At 46.4% G+C, this 22,869-nt stretch overlaps 1 protein-coding gene across 4 annotated transcripts; it reads right to left on the minus strand.

The window, feature by feature from the left end:
• Positions 1-2,585: 2,585 nt before the first annotated feature.
• Positions 2,586-13,468, minus strand: ZNF586 (zinc finger protein 586). 4 transcript variants are annotated; one of them, XM_017885396.1, is made up of 4 exons: positions 13,239-13,390; positions 11,381-11,447; positions 6,814-6,940; positions 2,586-4,451 (listed from the first exon to the last, which is right to left on the minus strand). In XM_017885396.1, exons 3-4 carry the CDS (start codon positions 6,845-6,847, stop codon positions 3,406-3,408), a joined length of 1,080 nt encoding a protein of 359 aa, XP_017740885.1. In that variant the 5' UTR covers positions 6,848-6,940; positions 11,381-11,447; positions 13,239-13,390; the 3' UTR covers positions 2,586-3,405. The 4 variants fall into 4 exon arrangements, with proteins under 4 accessions (XP_017740885.1, XP_017740884.1, XP_017740886.1 ...); XM_017885395.1 differs by lacking the exon at positions 11,381-11,447 and having other exon boundaries at positions 13,239-13,468; XM_017885397.1 differs by lacking the exon at positions 11,381-11,447 and having other exon boundaries at positions 6,814-6,935.
• Between the last annotated feature and the right edge of the window lie 9,401 nt (positions 13,469-22,869).

Consider the following 22,869-nt stretch of genomic DNA (forward strand, 5'->3'; position numbering starts at 1 on the left):
TAAAATACAAAAAAAAAAATTAGCCAGGCGTGGTGGTGGGCATCTGTAATCCCAGCTACTCTGGAGGCTGAGACAGGAGAATCACTTGAACCTGGGATGTGGAGGTTGTAGTCAGCAAAGATCACACCACTGCACTCCAGCCTGGGTAACAAGAGTGAAACTCTGTCTCAAAAAAAAAAAAAAACAGAAAAAAGAAAAGAAAATTTCACTCTCCACAGAAGTTACAGGAAGATATGTATCAGCGAGCGTGAGTGGTCATAACATGGTTAATTTGAATAAGTCATTTTATGACTTCTAGATGACACCCCACACACCTGTATTGATTCAGAATCACTGGACATCTTTCCAGCGAGAAGGGAATAAAATGCTAGTAACTGTGAAAATAAAATGCGCCTACAAAACATGCTGTCATTAAGCAACATTTAGAGATTGTTTCACGTCCCTGATTGTCTTGCTGTTGGTAATTACGATCTTTGTATTCATGTAACTTAAGTATTTTTCCATTCACTAAATGGGACAGGAAGTTTTAACTCTTGCATTCAACACGTTAATGAAATAGTCCTGCAGCTCGCATTTGTAAATCGTGTTCTCAAAAGGATAAAAATGCATATCGAAAAAATGTTATAAGGACACTAAACGTCTACTCAAAAACTGTGGGTAAAAGTCTTCTTCTTCTTCACTTTATGAATAAAGGTCTTTTTTTTTTTTTTTTTTTTTTTTTTGAGAGTCTCACTCTGTCGCCCAGGCTAGAGTGCAGTGGTGCGATCTCAGCTCACAGCAAACTCCGCCTCCTGGGTTCAGGCCATTCTCCTGCCTCAGCCTCCCAAGTAGCTGGCACTACAGGCGCCCACCACCACGCCCGGCTAATTTTTTTGTTTGTATTTTTAGTAGAGATGGGGTTTCACCATGTTAGCCAGGATGGTCTTGCTCTCCTGATCTTGTGATCCACCCGTCTCGGTCTCCCAAAGTGCTTGGATTACAGGCGTGAGCCACCACACCTGGCCGAGTAAAGCTCTTATAATGAATGTTGTGAGAATGTTTTGGTTATCAATGAGAATACTTTAAAGAGAGTATGAGAGACAATATGGAGAAGAGATCCTAGGTAGCCCTAAGGGAATTACACAAGGTGGTACCATGCCTCTGAGTCCCTCCGACTATGTTCTATCTCTTCATCTGTATTGTGTTCCAATCCCACAAAGCAGCCTCATTTTTCTATTTAACACTTCTTTTTTTTTTTTTAATAATTTAATGTGGTATAAGTGTGATTTGGTTACATGCACAGATTGTGTAGAAGCTAAATCAGGGCTTCAGGGTATCCATCACTCAAATAGTATCCATTGCACCCATTAAGTAATTTCTCATCATCCACCCTCCATCACGTCTAAATTGTCTAAGATATTACAATTTCTTCTAAGATTCTGACACTTATCTGGGAATAGTAATTGCTTATTAAATCAATATTTGCCATGGTGGTTGCAATGTTGACATTCCTGCAGGTGTGGAACAAGACTATCTGATTCTTGATAAATTATCTTGTATTCCATGATCCAACTCCCTTGCTAGGAAGTGATTATCATTTCACCTGTAGGTGCAGTGATAGCATCTGCATGAAGGCTGGAGATTATCTCTGAAACACAGCTGAGGACTGAGATAATTACAAAGTAATTAATATAGATTTAGAGAGTTATCCATTGACAATGACATAAGTAGCTAGTAAAGTTTCTTTTTTTTTTTTTTTTTTTTTTTTTTGAGACAGAGTCTCGCTCTGTCGCCCAGGCTGGAGTGCAGTGGCCAGATCTCAGCTCACTGCAAGCTCTGCCTCCCGGGTTTATGCCATTCTCCTGCCTCAGCCTCCCGAGTAGCTGGGACTACAGGCGCCGGCCACCTCGCCCGGCTAGTAGCTAGTAAAGTTTCTGTGATGGCCAAGAACACATTAAGTCTCAATGCATAGTAAGTAGAGAACAGTAAGCTCTAAGTTCTGAGATAATTAAGTGAAACTCACGGCTATCATGAAAACTTGCTTAACACGAAATTCTTATTTCAACAAAGTGCATATCCTTTCCATTTATGAGAACTCTGAGGAATAACAAACTTGGAGAGAAAGAAATAGTGTGGCAGGAGTAGAAAGATGTGGAATAACAGAAGGGAAGCCATAGCATATTTGTCGGAAAAAAAAAACTTTTCCTCTGTTGTTTGTCACACGACAGTGATCAATATGGAATAATTCTGTGACCAGATATGCGGGGTGTTCTCCACACACACCAAGCAATCCTCCAGTGGACACAAGCTGGGGGTCCTCCAGTTCAACTCAGTCATTATCTACCTGCAGATAGCATCACATCCCCCAGTTTGAGGACTCAGTCACCAAGACTGATGCTCCCATTTCTGATGCCAATCAAAGCCCCAGAGCCTCTGCTTTTGACTGATGAACTATAAACCAGGAATCCCATGGACCCCCCCATGACCAGATTTGATTAATTTGATAGAGCAGCACATAAAACTCAGGGAAAATAATTTACTGGTTAATTATAAATAGTACAAAAGGTGCAGATAGAGATGCATAGGGTAAACTATGAGAAAAGCGCTTGGAGCTTCCATGCCCTCTTGCAAAGACTGAAGGTGTCTTAAGCAACAGGGCCTTTATTATAACACAAATCAGGGCAATAGGTGGCAGGCTGTCTGAGATTCATGACTGGCAGGCTGGAAAATTCCTTCTTAAGAATTCCGTGAGATCCAAAAGATCCCTGAAAAAGGCAGTCTATCTTTTCAAGTTATCAGAAGAGTCCTCTGTGCCAAAAATGAGTCAGTTTCATGGCCTAACTCATTGGAGAGAAAGAAATGAGGATAGAATGAGTACTGAGGATACTAAAAATCCCTCTGTTGAATGAAACAAAATCAAAGTTACTTCTGGATCATGATGAGTTAGGCGAATGATGTACTGTGGGCACCTGCCAAGTGGTAAAGGTGAAATGCTTTTTAGAAGTGAACTGTCAGTCACAGAAGTCTAGCAAGAGACCTGGGCAGGTTGAAAAATACTACGTGGTTCCGATATACCTGGAATGTATGCAGCTATTTGATCTATGGCACATTCAATTTAGGCAGATGGCATCCTCATAAGGGGTCTCCTCCAGTGTTAAACTGAAGAAGAAATAATATTGCCTCCCCATCTGTGGTATTTTCCTCATGTAAATATTCCGGTAACCAATGAGAGAGGGCGAAGGCTTTCTCAAATTCACTGCACTCAAAAGGCCCTTCTTCAGTGGTAGCACTCTTTTATGTAAAGAAGCTAGCATTACAGCTAAATAATATTCCCCATTTGCCACACTCATAACACCTTGATTCGGTGTGAACTATCTCGCCTTGAAGGAGCAAAAAGCCTGGGCAAGAAAATTTCCAAAATTTGCTTCACTTATAAGGCCTCATTCCAGTATGAACTCTCTGATGGCGATGGAACGAAGAACTGTGGCGAAATGATTTTCCACAATCAATGCATTCATATGGCCTTTCTCCAGTGTGAACTCTCAAGTGTTTAATAAGGCTGGAGTTTTCAGCAAAGGATTTCTTACATTCAATGCACTCATAAGGCCTTTCTCCAGTGTGAACTCTCAGATGTATAATAAGGCTAGATCTTCGGCTAAAGGATTTCCCACACTGCCCACATTCATGCCTTTCTCCAGTATGAACTCGCTGATGGTGAATGAGGTTGGACCTTAAGCTAAAGGATTTTCCACATTCACTACATTCGTAAGGCCTTTCTCTAGTGTGAACTCTCTGATGCTGCAAGAGTGAAGAGCTTCGGCGAAATGACTTTCCACACTCACCACATTCATAAGGCCTTTCTCCTGTGTGAACTCTCAAGTGTTTAGTAAGACTGGAGTTTTCAGCAAAGGATCTCCCACATTCACTGCACTCATAAGGCCTCTCTCCAGTGTGAATCCTCCTGTGTTTAATGAGACTAGATGTATAAGCAAAGGACTTTCCACATTCATTGCATTCATAACGCTTTGCTCCAGAGTGAACTTTCCTGTGGTTAATGAAACTGGACTTTTCAGCAAAGGCTTTCCCACATTCAATACACTCATAAGGCCTTTCTCTAGCATGAAGTGTCTGATGCTGCAAGAGTGAAGAGCTTTGGTGAAATGATTTTCCACACTCACTGCATTCATAGGTCTTTTGCCCAGTATGAAATCTCTCACAAATATGGACTGTAGGGTTTTGGTGAAATAAATTCCCATATTTGCTGCACTCGTAAGGTCTTTCTCCAGTGCGAACATTCCTGTGTTTGTGATCTCTTCTGGGTTCAGTGAGGCAGGACTTGTTCTTAAATAATTTCCTATATTTCCCACACTCATAAGGCCTTTCTCCACTATGACCTCCCTGGTCTTTGTATATATGTAAACAAGTGCTCTGCTTAGAAGGTGCTGCCTCATCTTCCCCTCCATGCCAACAACCTAAAAGCAAAGAAACGCTGGTGAGGTACATGTTGACTTTGTTGAGTATGCAGCCTACCTACAAGAGTATCTGACAAACCAAAAAACTAGTCTATGGAGTTATCTGCACGCATAGGGAGTTGGGCTCAGGTTGAGGTTGGGGCTGCTTAGCATTATCATAGATATAGGAGGCCTCATGTTGTCAAGGGCATGACTAAATGAGGCAACAGACAGAATAACGGCAGGGTCTATAACTCCTTCATTTGCAAAGAACTTGCCTGTGGGACCTTATTTGCTGATGACATGTGAGTACTATATAAAGAATATGTCCAGGCCCCCACAACCCGACTAGAGCATGACATCCTTTGGTCAGGGACTGTTAAGAATGGGTATATACATGGCCAAGAACCGTGGCTCATGCCTCTAATCTCAGAGCTTTGGGAGGCCGAGGCGGGTGGATCACAAGGTCAGGAGTTTGAGACCAGCCTGGTCAACATGGCAAAACCCTTTCTCTACTAAAAACAAAAAAGTTAGCCAGGCATGGTGGCGTGCGCCTGTAATCCCAGCTACTCAGGAGGCTGAGGCAGGAGAATCGCTTGAACCTGGGAGTCAGAGGTTGCAGTGAGCCTAGTCCAGCGTGGGCAACAGAGCAACAATCTGTCTCAAGAAAAAAAAAAGGGTATATACTTCATAAAGGCGGGGCGTGGTGGCTCACACATGTAATCCCAGCACTTTGGGAGGCCGAGGGGGGTGGATCACCTGAGGTCAGGAGTTCAAGACCAGTCTTGCCAACATGGTAAAACCCTATCTTTACTAAAAATACCCAAAAAATTAGCCGGGTGTGGTGGGGGGCCCCTGTAGTCCTAGCTACTCGGGAGGCTGAGGTAGGAGAATCGCTTGAATCTGGGAGGCAGAGGTTGTAGTGAGCTGAGATCGCATTATTGCACTCCAGCCTGGGAAACAAGAGTTAAACTCTATCTCAAAAGAAAAAAAGAATGGGTATATACTTCATAATACAAAATACATGAGTCAATATTGAAGACCACTGCAGACAGAGCAGTGAGAAAAATAGGTGAGATGTGGAGTTCAGATATATGAAAATTAGTCCTGGGTTGAATGTAACAGCAGAAGCGACAAGGTGTAGGGCTAATAAATTGGCACTCTCAATAACGGGGAAGGAAAGACAGAAAGCGGGGCTGCTTCTATTGGCACGAAAATACTGTCAAATTGGCCGGGCGCGGTGGCTCAAGCCTGTAATCCCAGCACTTTGGGAGGCCGAGACGGGCGGATCATGAGGTTAGGAGATCAAGACCATCCTGGCTAACACGGTGAAACCCCGTCTCTACTAAAATACAAAACTAGCCGGGCGAGGTGGCGGCGCCTATAGTCCCAGCTCCTGGGGAGGCTGAGGCGGAAGAATGGCGTAAACCCGGGAGGCGGAGCTTGCAGTGAGCTGAGATCCGGCCACTGCACTCCAGTCTGGGCGACAGAGCAAGACTCCGCCTCAAAAAAAAAAAAAAAAAAAAAAAAGAAAATACTGTCAAATAGAAGAGGTCTATGGCATAATTTGAATACAGCCCTGATGTTATGACCTCACTCACATGCTATTCTTCAGAAGAAAGCTGCCCCAAGTCCTTGCTAAGGCTGGACTCATTTACATCTTAGGGACAACCACGGGCTCTTCATTTCACCACCAAGATGAGCAACTACATGGAAACTTGATAATGTTAAGTACTAAGAGAAACATAGGACAGATGAACAGCCAATACTGGCTCAGAACAGCTCTGCATTTGATATTCCACAGGAAAGGAAACTAAATATTATAAAAAGAATTCCTTCCTATAAACTTTTAGAGATAAGGACCTGCTATGTTGGCGAGGCTGGCCTCAAACTCCTGGAATCTGAGTAGCCTCTGAAGAGCTGGGATGACAGGTATTACTGTGCCTGATGAAATACTATAAAAAGAATTTTGAAGTAGGGTATTGCAAGAACAGGCTGTGGTTCATGTACATAATGACCATGTCAGTGCTGGCAATTTGTGGCATGAACAAATGTGAGCTAGAGGAAGGAAATGGAACTTGAGACAAACAGAAGCCTTGGATCTGTACAGTCACCCAGACAGGCAGAGGACAACCAAGATGGGAAACATTAGGGTGACTTTAAGACTCCTGACCCTGACTCCTTCCCTGGAAGCCTGCAACAAAGCAGGTTGGAGCTGCTCAAGGAAAGGAGAGTAGGTATACCTCAGTCCAACCAACAACAGAACCTCTCCAGAGAACTGGAGAATGAAGCTGTGTCCATGGTCCTGATGTGAGAAAGTGATAAGGCATAAAGGAGAGGGGCAGAGACTAACTCAGATCACAGGTGAATATGAGTACCTTACCCAGGGAGGATATAAGTGTCAAGGTCTCCAGCATCACGTCACGGTACAGGCATCTCTGAGCCTCATTAAGAAGACTCCATTCCTCCAGGGAAAAGTTTACAGCCACGTCTTCAAAGGTCACACTGCTCTGTCATGATGGGGATAGATGAAACCACAAATGGCCCCTATGCTGAAGACCCACAATCCACTTCCCCAACATATCTACCCTTGCCCATCCTCCTTCTCCCAGGATTCCCAACTCAGAAAAGAAACTTTGCCCACTAGTGCCACTATGTCCTCATGCGACCATTAATCAAGACACATAGCCATCAGCAACAAGAGGCAGATAAGCAAACAGGTGTCTGCTGTGGTCCTGAAATAAAGGGTTTCATCCTCTCCTTTCTAGCAATTCCCCTGGTATAGCAAAGGTCACGTGAATCCCAATGCAGTGCCTGAGGCCTTTCAAACATAATCTTTATGTACATACACATCCTTCACATCTTTGGACACCACAGACACATGCCAATTGCCACCACCACCTAACTGCCCACACCATAGGCCTCTCTCTGGTCTTGACAGAAGTTAAAGTATTTTAATCGCCCTTTCTTCTACTGGTAAGAGTAGGAGTCTCACCCTAGGGTTATGGTGATGGCCAAACACACAACACCTGACACTGAACACAAGTCATCAAGAAAGTTCATTAATCAAACATGCTCACAGCTTGAAAGAAGAGGACACCACTCACCACAGACAGCCACATGGGGGTTGAACTATGCATAAGAGAGAGAGGCCAGGTGCGGTGGCGCACACCTGTAATCCCAGCACTTTGGGAGGCCGAGGCAGGTGGTTCACCTGAGGTCAGGAGTTCGAGACCAGCCCGAACAAGGTGAAACCCCCGTCTCTACAAAAAAATTTTTTTTAATTTTTGTAATAAATACAAAAATTAGCCGGATGTGGTGGCATGCACCTGTAGTCCCAGCTACTCAGGAGGCTGAGACAGGAGAATCTCTCGAACCCAGGAGATGGAGGTTGCAGTAAGCCCAGATGGCACCACTGCACTCCAGCCTGGGCAATGGAGCGAGATTCTGTCTCAAAAAAAAAAAAGAGAGAGAGAGCACAACCAGGGACTATGGTATGTAAGCTTTGCTCAATCAAGAGGGTGTGATAGTTCCTGATTCCCTTAAAAGAAGGCAACTGGCTTGTTTTATTTTAATTTTGAGACAGGGTCTTGCTCTGTCACTCCTCCTGGAGTGTAGTGGCACAATCACAGCTCACTGCAGCCTGAACTCCCTGAGTTCCAGCAATCCTCCCACCTCAGCCTCCTAATTAGCTGGGACCACAGGTGTGTGACACCACGCCCAGCTGCAACTGGCTTGTTTGAATCTCTGTGGGTAGAAATGAAACTGAAACCTGCTACAAATAAATAATAACCAGGAACTCTGCCTAGTCCTCTTGATTAAAAGGGTAGTCAGGCTAGGACACATTATCCAAAAGAGCAGAGTGGGGAGGGGGATTTGCACTCACACCATTTGAGGTATCACCAGACATGAAGGTAGCACATGAAACTGGCCTTAACTTTAGGGTTTACACCATAATGTGACTGACATCATCCACAGTAGTCTTGGCAAATTAAAAAGGAATCCAAAATTACCACAGAATTCTAATGTTTCTCAATAGCAGTGGTAGCCCCAAATCATTCTTTGAAGCCCTCCATGCATAAATCCAGACAAAAAGAACCACTAGCATTTTCAGATATTTATGGTGCTATTCCACTTCTATGCTGCATTTGCTATCCTCAGAAACTATGACTTTTTATTTATTATTTTTTTGAGACGGAGTTTCACTCTTTTTGCCCAGGCTGGAGAGCAATGGCGCAATCTCGGCTCACCACAACCTCCACCTCCCAGGTTTAAGTGATTCTCCTGCTTCAGCCTCCCGAGTAGCTGGGATTAGAGGCATGTGCCACCACGCCTGGCTGATTTTATACTTTTTAGTAGAGATGGGGTTTCTCCATGTTGGTCAGGCTGGTCTCGAACTCCCAGCTTCAAGTGATCCACCCGCCTCAGCCTCCCAAAGTGCTGGGATTACAGGTGTGAGCCACCATGCCCGGCTGACTTTTTTTTTGAGACAGAGTTTCACTTTTGTCGCCCAGGCTGGTATGCAATGACACAATCTCGGTTCACTGCAACCTCTGCCTCCCAGGTTCAAGTGAGTCTCCTGTCTCAGCCCCCGAATAGCTGGGATTACAGGTGCCTGCCACCATGTCAGCTACTTTTTTTGTTTTTTTAATAGAGATGGGGTTTCACCACGTTGGCGATGCTGATCTCGAACCCCCAACCTCACGTTATCTGCCCACCTTGGCCTCCCAAAGTGCTGGGATTACAGGTGTGAGCCACTATGCCCGGCACCTATGACTTTCTTCTGTCCACCTAACCCTATTCAAAGCCCAGAACCATTGGTCATCAATCTCGGGCATAGTGACTCTCACAAGGTGACCATATTTGCCTCCATATCTGGTACCAGGCTGAATGAAACACCCCAGGCCACACCAAAGACATCTCAAAACCTTGGTGAGGCCACAAAGTAGCCAATAAACACAAGCTCTGGCCTGAGTGTCATCTTCCCTCAGCTACTCCTATGCGTCGGCAAGCATCTCAAGTCTATTCATTCCTTGGAAGCATCATGTCACTTGCCAAACTAGGCTGTCAGATATATCCTCCCTTTCCAGTCTGGCCAAGGTGGTGAAACCCTGTCTCTACTAAAAATGCAAAAATTAGCCGGATGTGGTGGCAGGCGCCTATAATCCCAGCTACTCGGGAGGCTGAGGCAGGAGAATCATTTCAACCCGGGAGGCAGAGGTTGCAGTGAGCCGAGATCGCACCACTGCACTCTAGTCTGGGCAACAGAGCAAAACTCTGTCTCAAAAAAAAAAAAAAAAAAAAGAAGAAGAAACAGATATACCCTCCCTTCATGGCCATTTACCTCCCTCACCTGTGTTTCTGAAATCCAATACCATCACCAGGTACACAAGCAGGAAACCCAATCCCCACTTCCTGTCCAACAGTGTCATCAACATAATCTGAAGGTTGTGCCTTCCAAATGTGAGCCATGACTCAATCATCTCGGTCCACATAGTAGTCACCATATATTAGATACCTCCAGTATCAACCCTTCCCCAGATATTTGCATCTATATGTCCAGCTGCCCATTTGATAGCTCCACTAAGTAGTATCTAATACATTTTAGAATCTTAACATGGCTGTGATATTGTGAAATATATATTTGGTCATCTCCTTTTCTGGCATGCAACTCCTAAAATTCACAAAATTCTCAAATTTAAGTGAGTTTCAATGGTAATGAGTTGAATGATGGTTGGTAACCCCTAGATAACTTCAGGATGGAGACTGGTCAGGGAAAAGACTATGTCGGGATTCGAGGTCTGGAAAGTTCAGCCCCCACCGCAATCTCCAGAAAGGGGAGAGGGGGCCAAGGGTTAAGCTGATCAGCATTGGCCAATGATTTAATTAATCATGCCTATGTAACAAAGCCTCGATAAAACCCCATAAAGACAGGGTTTAGGGAGCTTCCAAATAGCCAAACACATGGAAGTTCCTGGATGGTGGTGTGCCTGAAGATCATAAAAGCTCTGGGTCCCTTCCCCTTATGCATCTCTTCATCTGTAAACTTTGTAATAAATATTCTTTAAAATAAACTGGCAAATTAAAGCGTCTCCTGAGGTTTTGTGACTGGCTCTAGCAATTTAATGGAAGTCGAGGAAGGGGTCATGGGAACCTGATTTATAGCAAGTCAGTCAAAAGATAGGTTAAAAAAAAAAAAAAAAATCCTGGGGCTTGTGATTGGCATCGAAAGGGGTTGGCGGACAGTCCCATGGGACTGAGACTTCACCTGTGGGATCTGATGTCCACTGGAGAACTACTTGGTGTATAAGGAAAACCATCCACACATATCTAGTCACAGAAGTACTCTGTGTTGATTGTTGTGGGGGAGAGCAAAGCAAAAGCAATTTATGTTTTTTTCCACTCAGAATGGCCACAACAAACCTCCTGATAGCCTCAGTGGATATTACACCTGCTATCAACTTGCTCATCTCAGTTGATGGAGCTCCCACTGCCACAGCTGCTAAGACCAAAAACCCAGGGGTATTTCCTGAATCCTCTCAAGCTCTCACTGTTCCCATTTAAAAATTGAGTTGCCGGGCTGGGCATGATGGCTCAAGCCTGTAATCCCAGCACTTTGGGAGGCCGCGGCGGGTGGATCACCAGGTCAGGAGTTCGAGGCCAGCCTGGTTAAAATGGCGAAACCCTATCTCTACTAAAAATACAAAAATTAGCCGGGCGTGGAGGTGCGCGCCTGTAATCCCAGCTATGGGAGGCTGAGGCAGGAGAACTGCTTGAACCCGGGAGGCAGAGGTTGCAGTGAACCAAGATTCCACCATTGCACTCCAGCCTGGGCGACAGGTCGAGACTCTGTCTCGGAAAAAAAAAAAAATGGACTTGCCCCTCTAAAAAACACAAATCCAGATCTAGCCACATTGCCTAAGCCACAACTTTAGTCCATTAATCCTCACCTCGACTAGGGCAGTAGCTTCCAGTTTGATCTTCCTCCTCCCTCAACCCCACAGTCTGTTGTCCACTCTGTAACCAGACAAAGCCTATTAAGAAACTGGTAACATCACCTCACCCCTCCAGTTTCCCTTCTAAGTAAGTATTTGCACATCCCAGTATCAGCTCCTGGGTGAACCCTCCAGATGTGTTACATTAGTTGACAGACATGGCAACAACTCCCCATAACCTATGTCACTGATGTAGATTTGGGGTTTGAGGTTTTTCCAAGATCCCAGATCAAAGGACTGGAGAAATGGCACTTAAGTGTCCTAGAACGTGCGGTGGTTCCTGCCTGTCATCCCAGCACTTTGGGAAGCCGAAGCAGGATGACTGCTTGAGCCCAAGGGTTTGAGACTAGCCTGGGTAACATGGAGAAACTTCATCTCTACTAAAAATACAAAAAGCCAGTTACTTGGGAGACTGAGATGAGAGGCTCTCCTGAGCCCGGGGAGGTCGAGGCTATGCTGCGCCCTGATCGCGTCACCGCAATCCAGCCTGGATGTGAGTGAGAACCTGTCGCCCCAAAAAAAAATTTTAAAAAGACGCCAAGATCCAGACATGTGAGTGAGGTTGAGGACCATTGAGGGACTAGAGCATCCCCTACTTCCTTCTGTGCGTTCCCTACGTGCTTCTGTAGCCATGAGGTGTGCCAAAAGGCAGGGCTTTCACAAATGTGTCCGTGCTCAGATTTGATAAACTCAGGCTTCTCTGTAAGGTTTTTTTGGCCCTGCCACCAGATGATCTTGTGGCCCAGTGCTCAATGTCACCTTTTTTTTTTTTTTGAGACGGAGTCTCGCTTTGTCGCCCAGGCTGGAGTGCAGTGGCCGGATCTCAGCTCACGGCAAGCTCCGCCTCCCGGGTTTTCGCCATTCTCCTGCCTCAGCCTCCCGAGTAGCTGGGACTACAGGCGCCAGCCACCTCGCCCGGCTAGCTTTTTTTGTATTTTTTAGTAGAGACGGGGTTTCACCGTGTTAGCCAGGGTGGTCTCGAACTCCTGACCTCGTGATCCGCCCGTCTCGGCCTCCCAAAGTGCTGGGATTACAGGCTTGAGCCACCGCGCCCGGCCTCAATGTCACCTCTTAATGATTCAACCTCTCAGAGCCTCAATATCCTCATCACCGCCTTCAACTCTGTACTTCCTTTGAACATCTTTTGGGAATCCTAACTCTAACACAGATTTCCTCTTTGTTCAAAACTGTCCATGGCTTCTAGCGACCTCAAAGTCAAAGGTCAACCCTCAGCCTGGTACTGAAGAAACAACTCCGCCTCGACCAGGCGCAGTGGCTCACGCCTGTACTCCCAGCACTTTGGAAGGCCAAGGCGGGCGGATCACCTGAGGTCAGGAGTTCGAGACCAGCCCAGCCAACATGGTGAAACCCCGTGGTGGCACACGCCTGTAATCCCAGCTACTCGGGAGGCTGAGGCAGGAGAATCGCTTGAACCCGGGAGACGGAAGTTGCAGTGAGCCAAGATCGCGCCACTGTACTCCAGCCTGGGCGACAGGGTGAGACTCCGTCTCAACAAAGAAAAAAAAAAAAAAGAAATAACTGCGGCTCACTCTTCGTTCCCGGTAGACACAAGATGTCCCCGTGTTCCGCATCCTCCTGCCTCTGTTGCGCCTGCAGGCCTTTGCCCAAGCCGGACCCTTGGCCAGTATCGCTCTGCCGACCGCATCAATTGGGTGTCGGAAACGGGGATCCCACCCGCCGGCGCCTCTCTGTCCGTGACAGAGGCCTGGGCTGCAGGGACTCGAGGAGGCGCCCCTAACGATCAGGGGCCTCCGGGTCCGGGTGGGTGAGGCCCGGAGGTCGCAGCGCTCACCTGAGCGGGGTCTCTCAGAGCGGCCGCTGCAGCCATGACTCTGTTGGCGGGCGGGAGGACGCGGGCTCGGCGGTGTTCCTGTGGTTGTCCTGTCCCGGGTTGCGACCAGTGGCGTCGCCGAGCCTCAGATCCGCCTGTGTGCTATGACCACAACCACTCCTCCCGAGCTGGTCCAGACCCAGAATCTCCGTATGGGCCTCACAGGCCAAAATGGCTGGCACGGCTAGGACACCGGAAGTCTCGGCTTGACTTTACGTGCCCCCGCAATGGCGCGGCTTCTCTGAAGCTTCATTGGCTCAGTCACCCTTCCATTCCACAGGGCGGATTCTGGGTAATGTAGTTCCCAGAGATGGGCAGCGCTGAAGGTGACTTTCTTCCGACTTTCGGAAGAAAGGGCCAAGCTCCACTGGGAGGGGCGCTAGACAATGGCGACTCCAGGTCCAGATGCAGAGGAGGGTCTCCCATCTTAGAAGAGGCCATACACACATTTCTGGGGGTATTGTGTGCAACTGATTGCCCGCGTGTTTGGAGACTTCTTATTTCAGAATTTGTGATGCTCGGCTTCTTTCTTTTTTTTTTAAAGACACAGTTCTCTCTGTCACTCAGGCTGGAGTGCAGTGGTGTGATTTTGGCTCACTGCAGCCTATGCCTCCCGGGTTCAAGCGATTCTCGTGCCTCAACCACCTGAGTACCTGGGATTACAGGCGTGTGCCACCACACCCGGCTAATTTTTGTATTTTTAGTAGAGACAGGGTTTCCTCATGTTGGCCAGGCTAGTCTCGAACTTCTGGCCTCAAATGATCCGCCTGCTACGGTCTACCGAAATGCTAGGATTATAGGCGTGAACCACTGTGCTCTGCCCATTAGCAACACTTTTATTTATGCTATATCTTTAACTTATAGATTCCTCTAGAAATCTGATATCAACGTCAAAAAGAGAATAAGACAAATGCTATTATGTTACAGGACAATGGCTGCGGTGTTCAAACATGGAGTTTGTATGCACAGGGTGCTTTTACACTGAGATATTTCAAGTGCCTTAAATCCATGAGTTCACCTCTTTGCTGGCAAGTGCTTATCATTGTCAGTGGCATTGGAATCAGAGCGACTCCATCTTGAAAATGGCTGGATAAAATAAGGCTGAGAACTATTCCGCTGCATTCCCAGGTTAGGCATTCTTAGTCACAGCATGAGATAGGAGGTTGGCACAAGATGCGGGTCACAAAGACCCTGCTGATAAAACAGGATGCAGTAAAGAAGCTGGCTAAAACGCACCAAAACCAAAATGGTGATGAAAGTGACCTCTGGTCATCCTCACTGCTCATTATACACTAATTATAACGTATTAGCATGCTAACTCCCACCAGCACCATGACAGTATACCAATGCTCTGGCAATGTTTGGAAGTTACCCTATACAGTCTAAAAAGGGGGAGGGAACCTCTGTTCTGGGAAATCTCCACCTCTTTTTTTTTTTTTTTTTTTTTTTTTGAGATGGAGTCTTCCTTTGTCACCCAGGCTGGAATGCATTGGTGCGATCTTGGTTCACTGCAACCTCCGCCTCTTGGTTTCAAGCGATTTTCCTGTCTCAGCCTCCTGAGTAGCTGGGATTACAGGCGCCTGCCACAGCGCCCGACCTGTAAAATTTTCTATACTTAAAAAGTTGGCTGGGTGCGGTGGCTCTTGCCTGTAATCCCAGCACTTTGGGAGGCCGAGGGGGGCGGATCACGAGGTCAGGAGTTCTAGACCAGCCTCACCAACATGGTGAAACCCCGTCTCTAGTGAAAATAGAAAAATTAGCTGGGCGTGGTGGCGCGTGCCTGTAATCCCAGGTACTCGGGAGGCTGAGGCAAGATTTCGGGAGGCTGAGGCAAGAGAATCACTTGAACCCATGAGGCGGAGGTTGCAGTGAGCCAAGATCGTGCCACTGCACTGCACTCCAGCTGGGGCGACAGAGGAGAGAGTGAGGCTCCATTTCAAAAAAAAAAAAAAAAAACCTTTCTTGGATTATGTTTAGTATAAGTCGGATATTTAGTGGAAACCTTATTCGGTATTGGAGGTGAGGGTTTCCAGTAATATTTCTTTCCCCAAGCAATCATTTTCTCAGACTTTCAGTGAGTTGGCTCACAAACATGTTGGACCATAATAAATGGAAATCTCAAAGGCAAGATGGGTCTCCTGTTGGGTCCACACCAAAATTTGTAAGTGGGGGAAAAGCATTACCCCTTTGTTAGCCATATCTACTTTTTCTTTTTTTTTTTTTTTTTTTTTTTTGAGATGGAGTCTGGCTCTGTCGCCCAGGCTGGAGTGCGGTGGCCGGATCTCAGCTCACTGCAAGCTCCGCCTCCCGGGTTCACGCCATTCTCCTGCCTCCGCCTCCCAAGTAGCTGGGACTACAGGCGCCCGCCTCGTCGCCCGGCTAGTTTTTCGTATTCTTTAGTAGATACGGGGTTTCACCATGTTAGCCAGGATGGTCTCGATCTCCTGACCTTGCGATCCGCCCGTCTCGGCTTCCCAAAGTGCTGGGATTACAGGCTTGAGCCACCGCGCCCGGCCTACTTTTTCTTATCTGAAGCCTCTTTTTGAATCCGTTGGAGTTCCTGTTCAATGGCACTTACTTGAAATGTAGTCACCTTTATAGTTTCATGTGATATAGGTGTCAAGACAATCTTTTGCTGCGGCATCTGCGAAATAATTTTTTTAAATTCTTTGGAGAGGTGAGTTTGAATGCTCAGGAATGTTAATAAAACACATTTTTTGATAATCGACGGCTTCTAAAATATCAGAAACTTGAGAGCTACGTTTAATTAGATATCTGGGGGAGGTTAAGTAACCTCACTGGCCAGGCGCGGTGGCTCACGCTTGTAATCCCAGCACTTTGGGAGGCAGACGGGGATGGATCATGAGGTGAGGAGTTTGAGACCAGCCTGACCAACATGGTGAAACCCATCTCTACTAAAAACACAAAAATTGGCCGGGCGCAGTGGCTCACGCCTGTAATCCCAGCACTTTGGGAGGCCAAGGTGGGCGGATCACGAGGTCAGGAAATCGAGACCACGGTGAAACCCCATCTCTACTAAAAATACAAAAAATTAGCCGGGCGTGGTGGCGGGCGCCTGTAGTCCCAGCTACTCCGGGGGCTGAGGCAGGAGAATGGCGTGAGCCTTGGAGGCGGAGCTTGCAGTGAGCCTAGAGCGCGCCACTGCACTCCAGCCTGGGCAACAGAACAAGCCTCTGTATCAAAAAAAAAAAAAAAAAGCCTCACTGATTCCATAACATCCCAACGTCATGAGCCACACCAACAGATAATACCTGTAAGTACAAATATTATCCATTTGATTTTTGGCCAGTTGACAAACTGGTGAGTGCTGTTAATTCAGCTAGTTGTGCTGATTTTAGCTGAGGCAAAGGATTGCTTTTTTTTTCTTTTTTCTTTCTTTCTTTTTTTTTTTTTGAGACGGAGTCTTGCTCTGTCACCCAGGCTGGAGTGCAGTGGCCGGATCTCAGCTCACTGCAAGCTCCACCTCCCGGGTTTAGCCATTCTCCTGCCTCAGCCTCCCGAATAGCTGGGACTACAGGCACCCGCCACCATGCCTGGCTAATTTGCCTATTTTTAGTAGAGAGGGGGTTTCACCATATTGGCCAGGCTGGTCTTGAACTCCTGAACTGGTGATCCACCCACCTCAGCCTCCCAAAGTGCTGGGATTAGAGGCGTGAGCCACTGCACCTGGTGGGATTGCTCTTTCTGATGTCCACAAGCGACACAAGGCTGTAGCCTGCTTTGTAGTATTTTCAAAATTTATCCTTCAGATCTGATCCATCTGTGAACCACAGAATATCAACATTTTTACATGATGTCTCCTGTAAATCCTGTCTGGACACCAACAGCTCTTCTGTGAGTAGAATACAGTGATGAAATATTTCATCTGTTGTTTCAGGAAATTGCACGGCAGGATTGAGGATTACAGATAGAGAGGGCAGCATATGAAGCAAACAGTGTAAGTATGTCATAAGAAACCAATCTATTAATGGAAAATTGCTGTGTATTATGTGAATTCAAAAGAGCTTTCACAGAATGAGGAGCCTCCATTACAATTTTCTGAGTAATTGTAAGGAGCATGGCAGTGGCAAAAATGGCCCTCAGACAAAGGTCACCCATGTGCTACAAAGTCTAATTGCTGACTGTAATAACCAATAGCCCTACATTGTCCTCCAGTTTTTTGGGTTAGAACACCAAGGGAACTGCCATAGCTTGCATGAGCAAAAAACTGCAAAAAACAAACAAAGGAAAAACAGCTGCTAATAATTTGCATGGGCCAAAATGGGGCTTGTAATTTTCTTTATTTATTATTTATCCTTCTGATGTCCAATGTATAAGGTTAGGTTGATCTTTCTACAATGCATATAAAGTCTGTGGCATTAGAGAAAAATTGGACATCCAGCTATGGCAGTAGCCAGCCAAGCCTAAAACCCCCTTGTCTTTTTTTTTTTAATATATATTAGATGGAGTTTTGCTCTTGTTGCACAGGCTGGAGTGCAATGCTGAGACCTCGGCTCACTGCAACCTCCGCCTCCCAGGTTCAAACAATTCTCCTGCCTCGGCCTCCTGAGTAGATGGGATTACATGCATGCACCACCACGCCTGGCTAATTTTGCAGTTTTAGTAGAGACAGAGTTTCTCCATGTTGGTCAGGCTGGTCTTGAACTCCTGAGCTCAGGTGATCCATCCGCCTCGGCCTCCCAAAGTACTAGGATTACAGGTGTGGGCCACTGTGCCCAGCCGGAGATGTCTTTTAGTTTTTGGAGTAGGGTATCAAAGAAGTCCAGTTACTCAATCCAGATGTATATGTGGTCTCTCCTTAGGAATTAAATGTTCCAAATATTTTAGTTCTGTAAGGCAAAACTGGAGTTTTTCTGTAGATAGTTTGTAAAGCAAAACTGGAGTTTTTCTGTAGATAGATTATGATCTCTTTTGCTTTTGTTCCAGGAAGTACAAGGAGTCCTTTTACAATTATGCAGATTGGAGAAGCATAACAAGAGAAATTTAGCTAAGCTAGGTCAGTCTTTAATATGTGTGAAAAATAAGTTGGGCTTTTGGTATAACCTTGAGGCACAACAGTACAGATATATTGATATCCAATCTAGGTAAAGGCAAACAAATACTGTCAGGGTGTATTGGTATGCCTAAAAAGCACTGCATAAATCATTAACAGTGATACATTCACAGTTTACACGTACGCTGGATAAAAGAGTGTGGGGGTGTAGAACTACTGATTGATGAGGAATCACAGTAGTATTAATAATAGCTCTCAAATCTTGTACAAATCTTCATCCTTCCCTGTGAGGTTTTGTGTCAGGAAGATGGGAGTATTAGGACTGGTGGAAGGGATAATCAATCCCTTTTCAAGGAAATCTTTGATTATTTGTTTTATTCCCATTATAGCTTCTTGTTTTGAGATGATGTCTCCCTATGTTGCCCAGGGTGGCTTCAAATTCCTGGGCTCAACGGATCCTCCTGCCTCAGCATCCTGAGTAATATTACCTGAAAAATACCAGGTTCATTCACCTGGTGCATAACAAATGACTTTCCATGAGAACACAGGTTTTTCGTTTGTTTTTTTCAGACAGAGTTTCACTCTTGTTGCCCAGGCTGGGAGTGCAATGGTGGGATCTCCATTCGCTGCAATCTCCACCTCCCCAGTTGAAGTGAATCTCCTGCCTCAGCTTTCGAGTAGCTGGGATTACAGGCACCCACCACCATGCCCAGCTAATTTTTGTATTTTTAGTAGAGGCGAGGTTTGTTGTTGGCAAGGCTGGTCTTGAACTCCTTACCTCAGGTGATCCGTCCACCTCAGCCTCCCAAAGTGCTGGGATTACAGGCATGAGCCACCTCACCCGGCCAGAGAACACAGGTTTTGATCAATACTTTTGTTACTTGGCTCAAGTAAAGAGGACACTGGGAGTATTCTCCAAAGCAGTGTCTCCCTGAGGACAAGTAACAGGAGAGTTTTATGGTATAATGGTGATGGGAGAAGGTGCATCATTGCATGTAGAATTGGGGTCCCAGTTGCACAGATTCAGTGAGTCATCATACCAGCACATAGAAAGCATGTTATGGTAATGAAGCTATAGTTCCTTCTAGAGTAAAGACATCAGCATGTTAATAAGGAAAGTTTATTTGGGTTCATCTATACATTACTTGGGGTCTGTCAGGAGCTCTTTTAACCCAACAAGGTGATTGCATTCAAACCATGGTTTGGAGAGGTACAGGCAGGAGGGGAGGAGGCTATAAAGCAGGTTAATTGCTCAAGTTGATTATATTCCTATAATCCATGGATATCGTCCCTGTCTGCTTAAAGAGGCTGAAACTACAGGTGTGCAAGACCATGCCCAGCTTATAGCTTCCTACTTCAATGAATACTGTTTAATATTGGGAAGTGGTTTATTTGGAGCCACCTTTATCTGTACTGGTGTGGCCATTAAATTTTTACCTAAGTCTGTAGACAATTGAGACTGTTACCAGAAAAGGGGTCTTGATCCAGACCTCATGACTGAGACTTTGTCCCCCCCCCAAAAAAAGAATTAACAGAATTGACCAAGTTAAGGAAAGAATCTCAGAGCATGAAGGCTGGCTCTCTGAAATAACTCAGGGAAAATAAAAAACAGGCCAGGCGTGGTGGCTGACACCTGTAAGTCCAGCACTTTAGGAGGCCAAGGTGGACAGATCAAGAGGTCAGGAGTTTGAGACCAGCCTGGCCAACATGACGAAATCCTGTCTCTGCTAAAAATACAAAAATTAGCTGGGCGTAGTGGCAGGCGCCTGTAATCCTAGCTACTTGGGAGGCTGAGGCAGGAGAATTGCTTGAACCGGGGAGGCAGAGGTTGTAGTGAGCCGAGATCACGCCATTACACTCCAGCCTGGGCGACAAGAGCAAGACTCTGTCTCAAAAAAAAAAAGAAAAAAGAAAAGAAAAAGAAAAAACAATACAGAAGAATGAACAAAATCTTCAAGAAATATGGGATTATATAAAGTGGCCTATGACTCTTTGGCATGCCTGAGAGACAGAGAGAGAAACCAAGCAACTTGGAAAACATATTTCAGGATATCATTCATGAAAATTTCCCCAACCTCGCTAGGGAGGCCAACATTAATATTCAGGAAATGCAGAGAACCCCTGCAAAATACTACAAAGAAGACCATCCCCAAGACACATAGTCATCAGATCCTTCTAGGTCAAAATGAAACAGAAAATGTTAAAGGCAGCTAGATATAAGGGACAGGTCACCTATAAAGGGAGCCCCGTTGGGCTAACAGCAGACTTGTCAGCAGAAATCCTACAAGACAAAAGAGACTGGGATCCCATATTCAGCATTCTCTTTTTTTTTAATTTTTATTTTTGAGACGGAATCTCACTCTGTCACCCAGGCTGGAGTTCAGTGGTGCAATCTCGGTTCACTGCAACCTCTGCCTCCTGGGTTCAAGCGATTCTCATGCCTCAGCCTCCCAAACAGCTGGGACTACAGGCACATACCACCACACCCGGCTGATTTTTTTGTATTATTTTCTTTTAGTAGAGACAGGGTTTTGCCATGTTAGTCAGGCTGGTCTCAACCTCCTGGCCTCAAGCGATCTGTTCACCTTGGCCTCCCAAAGTGCGGTTAATTCTTGTGATTGCATTATGAAATTCTTGTAGAGCATTTTTCAGCTCTATTAAGTCAGCCTGGTTCTTTCTTACAAAGGCCATTTTGTCTATGAGCTCCTACTGTAATCAATAGATTCCTTGGATTAGTTTTTGATTTTTTCCTGTATGTCAGTGATCTTGATTCCTATCCATATTTTGAATTTTATTTATGTTATTTCAGCCATCTCAGTCTGGTTAGGACCTACTGCTGGGGAACTAGTGTGGTTGTTTTGAAATAGGAAGACACTCTGGCTTTTTCAGTTGCCAGAGTTCTTGCCCTGGTTCTTTCTCATCTTTGTTGGCTGATGTTTCTTCAATCTTTGAAGTTGCTGATCTTTGGAAGGACATTTTTTTTCCTTTTATCGTATTTGGTGCCCTCAAGAGTTTGTGGTATAGTGTGGCTCTAGTCAACTGCCTTAATTTCTGGAGCATTTTAGGGGTCCAACGCTCAGCTCAGGACTGCTAGACTGGATGCTCTAATACACGGGGCCTGGTATCAGGCATCCAACTTTGTTCTGTGGCCCCTGGAGATCAGAAACCTGCCATGCTGGAGGGTCTAAGTTGTTCCCAGACTACTGGTAACAACACTCTGAAGGGCAGTGCCAGCCCCAGTGCTTAGGGTGGTGGCAGCAGGAGCCATCCTTGCTCCCACATGCCAGCAGCAATGGCAGTGGTGGGATGTACATTTATTGGCTGCGATGGAGTGCCGGTGGGTGTAGGGGTGCCAGCCTGTACGTGAGTGTTCACAGTGCTGGCGGTGGCAGCACAACATGGGGGGTAGGGAAGGGGGTTCCATTGATGTCCCAGTACACATTCACACCAGCAGTGGTGTCAATATGGAGGCAGGATGCTGGCAGGTGCAGAACTGTTTGTACCCTCTGTGCATGCATTCACATGGGTAGCAGCTGCTGCTGCTGTGTGGGGTGTCTCTGCTGGTCTCCCTGTGTAGTTTTGTGCTGGTCCAGGGGCGGGGTGCTGGCAGGTGCGGGCTGGCAGTCTCCGGGATCGCAAATGCTCTGACAGCAATGGTGGTGTGCGAGAAGTCAGGGGGATGAGGTGTGCTTACGCTGGCAGCTGTAGCATGACAGGGTGCACATGCACACACATGCTGGTGGAAAAGAGAAGACAAAGGTCCACTCGCGTGCACGTACGCTGGCAAAGCAATGTTAGGGGTGGCCATAGGTGAATGCGTGCAGGCAAAGTGTCTCAGGGAGGTCGCAGTTTTGGGAAGGTGCAGGTGAGCTGCTGCATGACTATGGGATTTCTCTGCTGCAGTTCACCAGCACAGGAGCTATGATGTACACCCCCACAAGGGACCCCACCTGGGCATCCGAGGTCACACTGCAAGCAGGTGTAGGTAAGCTAGAGCCCTGGGAAAGGCCAGCTGACCAAGGGGTGCTCAGGGGCAACCATCCCCAACTCATCGGCAAGAATACCCTGCACTGATCAGGTCTGTCTTCCCTAGGGCTAAAGTCTATTAGGGAAGCAAGACAAGCCTCGAAATATGGGCGTGTCTGGCTGTGCTTCACTAGAGATACTCCCACCTCAAATCCTCTAGGCTCTGCACTGGCTGGGGTTCTGTCCCTACCACTTCTCTAAGCAGCTCTCCCCGCCAGCTCAAGTGTTCATGGGGGTCATGGAGTCTCCTGCTGGCAGGTTTCCAAAGTTTTTGTGCTGAGCTGCCTTTAGCTGGGGGAGGAGTAACACAAGTACCCCTGTGCCACCACCACTGGGACTATGTGGGGTCAGACATGTAGCCAGCAGAAAACTGGGTGCTGCCCAAGACTCATACTGACCACTTCCTGGCTACTCCCTGTGTTTGTTCAAGGCCCTAGGACTCTACAATCGGCAGCGGGCAAAATCAGCTAGGTTTATGTCCTTCCCTTCAGAGTGGCAAGCCCCTCCCAATCCTAGGCACATTCAGAAGCCATCTATGAGCCAAAGCCTGTA

Source organism: Rhinopithecus bieti, unplaced genomic scaffold (assembly GCF_001698545.2).
Source record: "Rhinopithecus bieti isolate Rb0 unplaced genomic scaffold, ASM169854v2 scaffold_15006, whole genome shotgun sequence".
Lineage (NCBI taxonomy): Eukaryota > Metazoa > Chordata > Mammalia > Primates > Cercopithecidae > Rhinopithecus > Rhinopithecus bieti.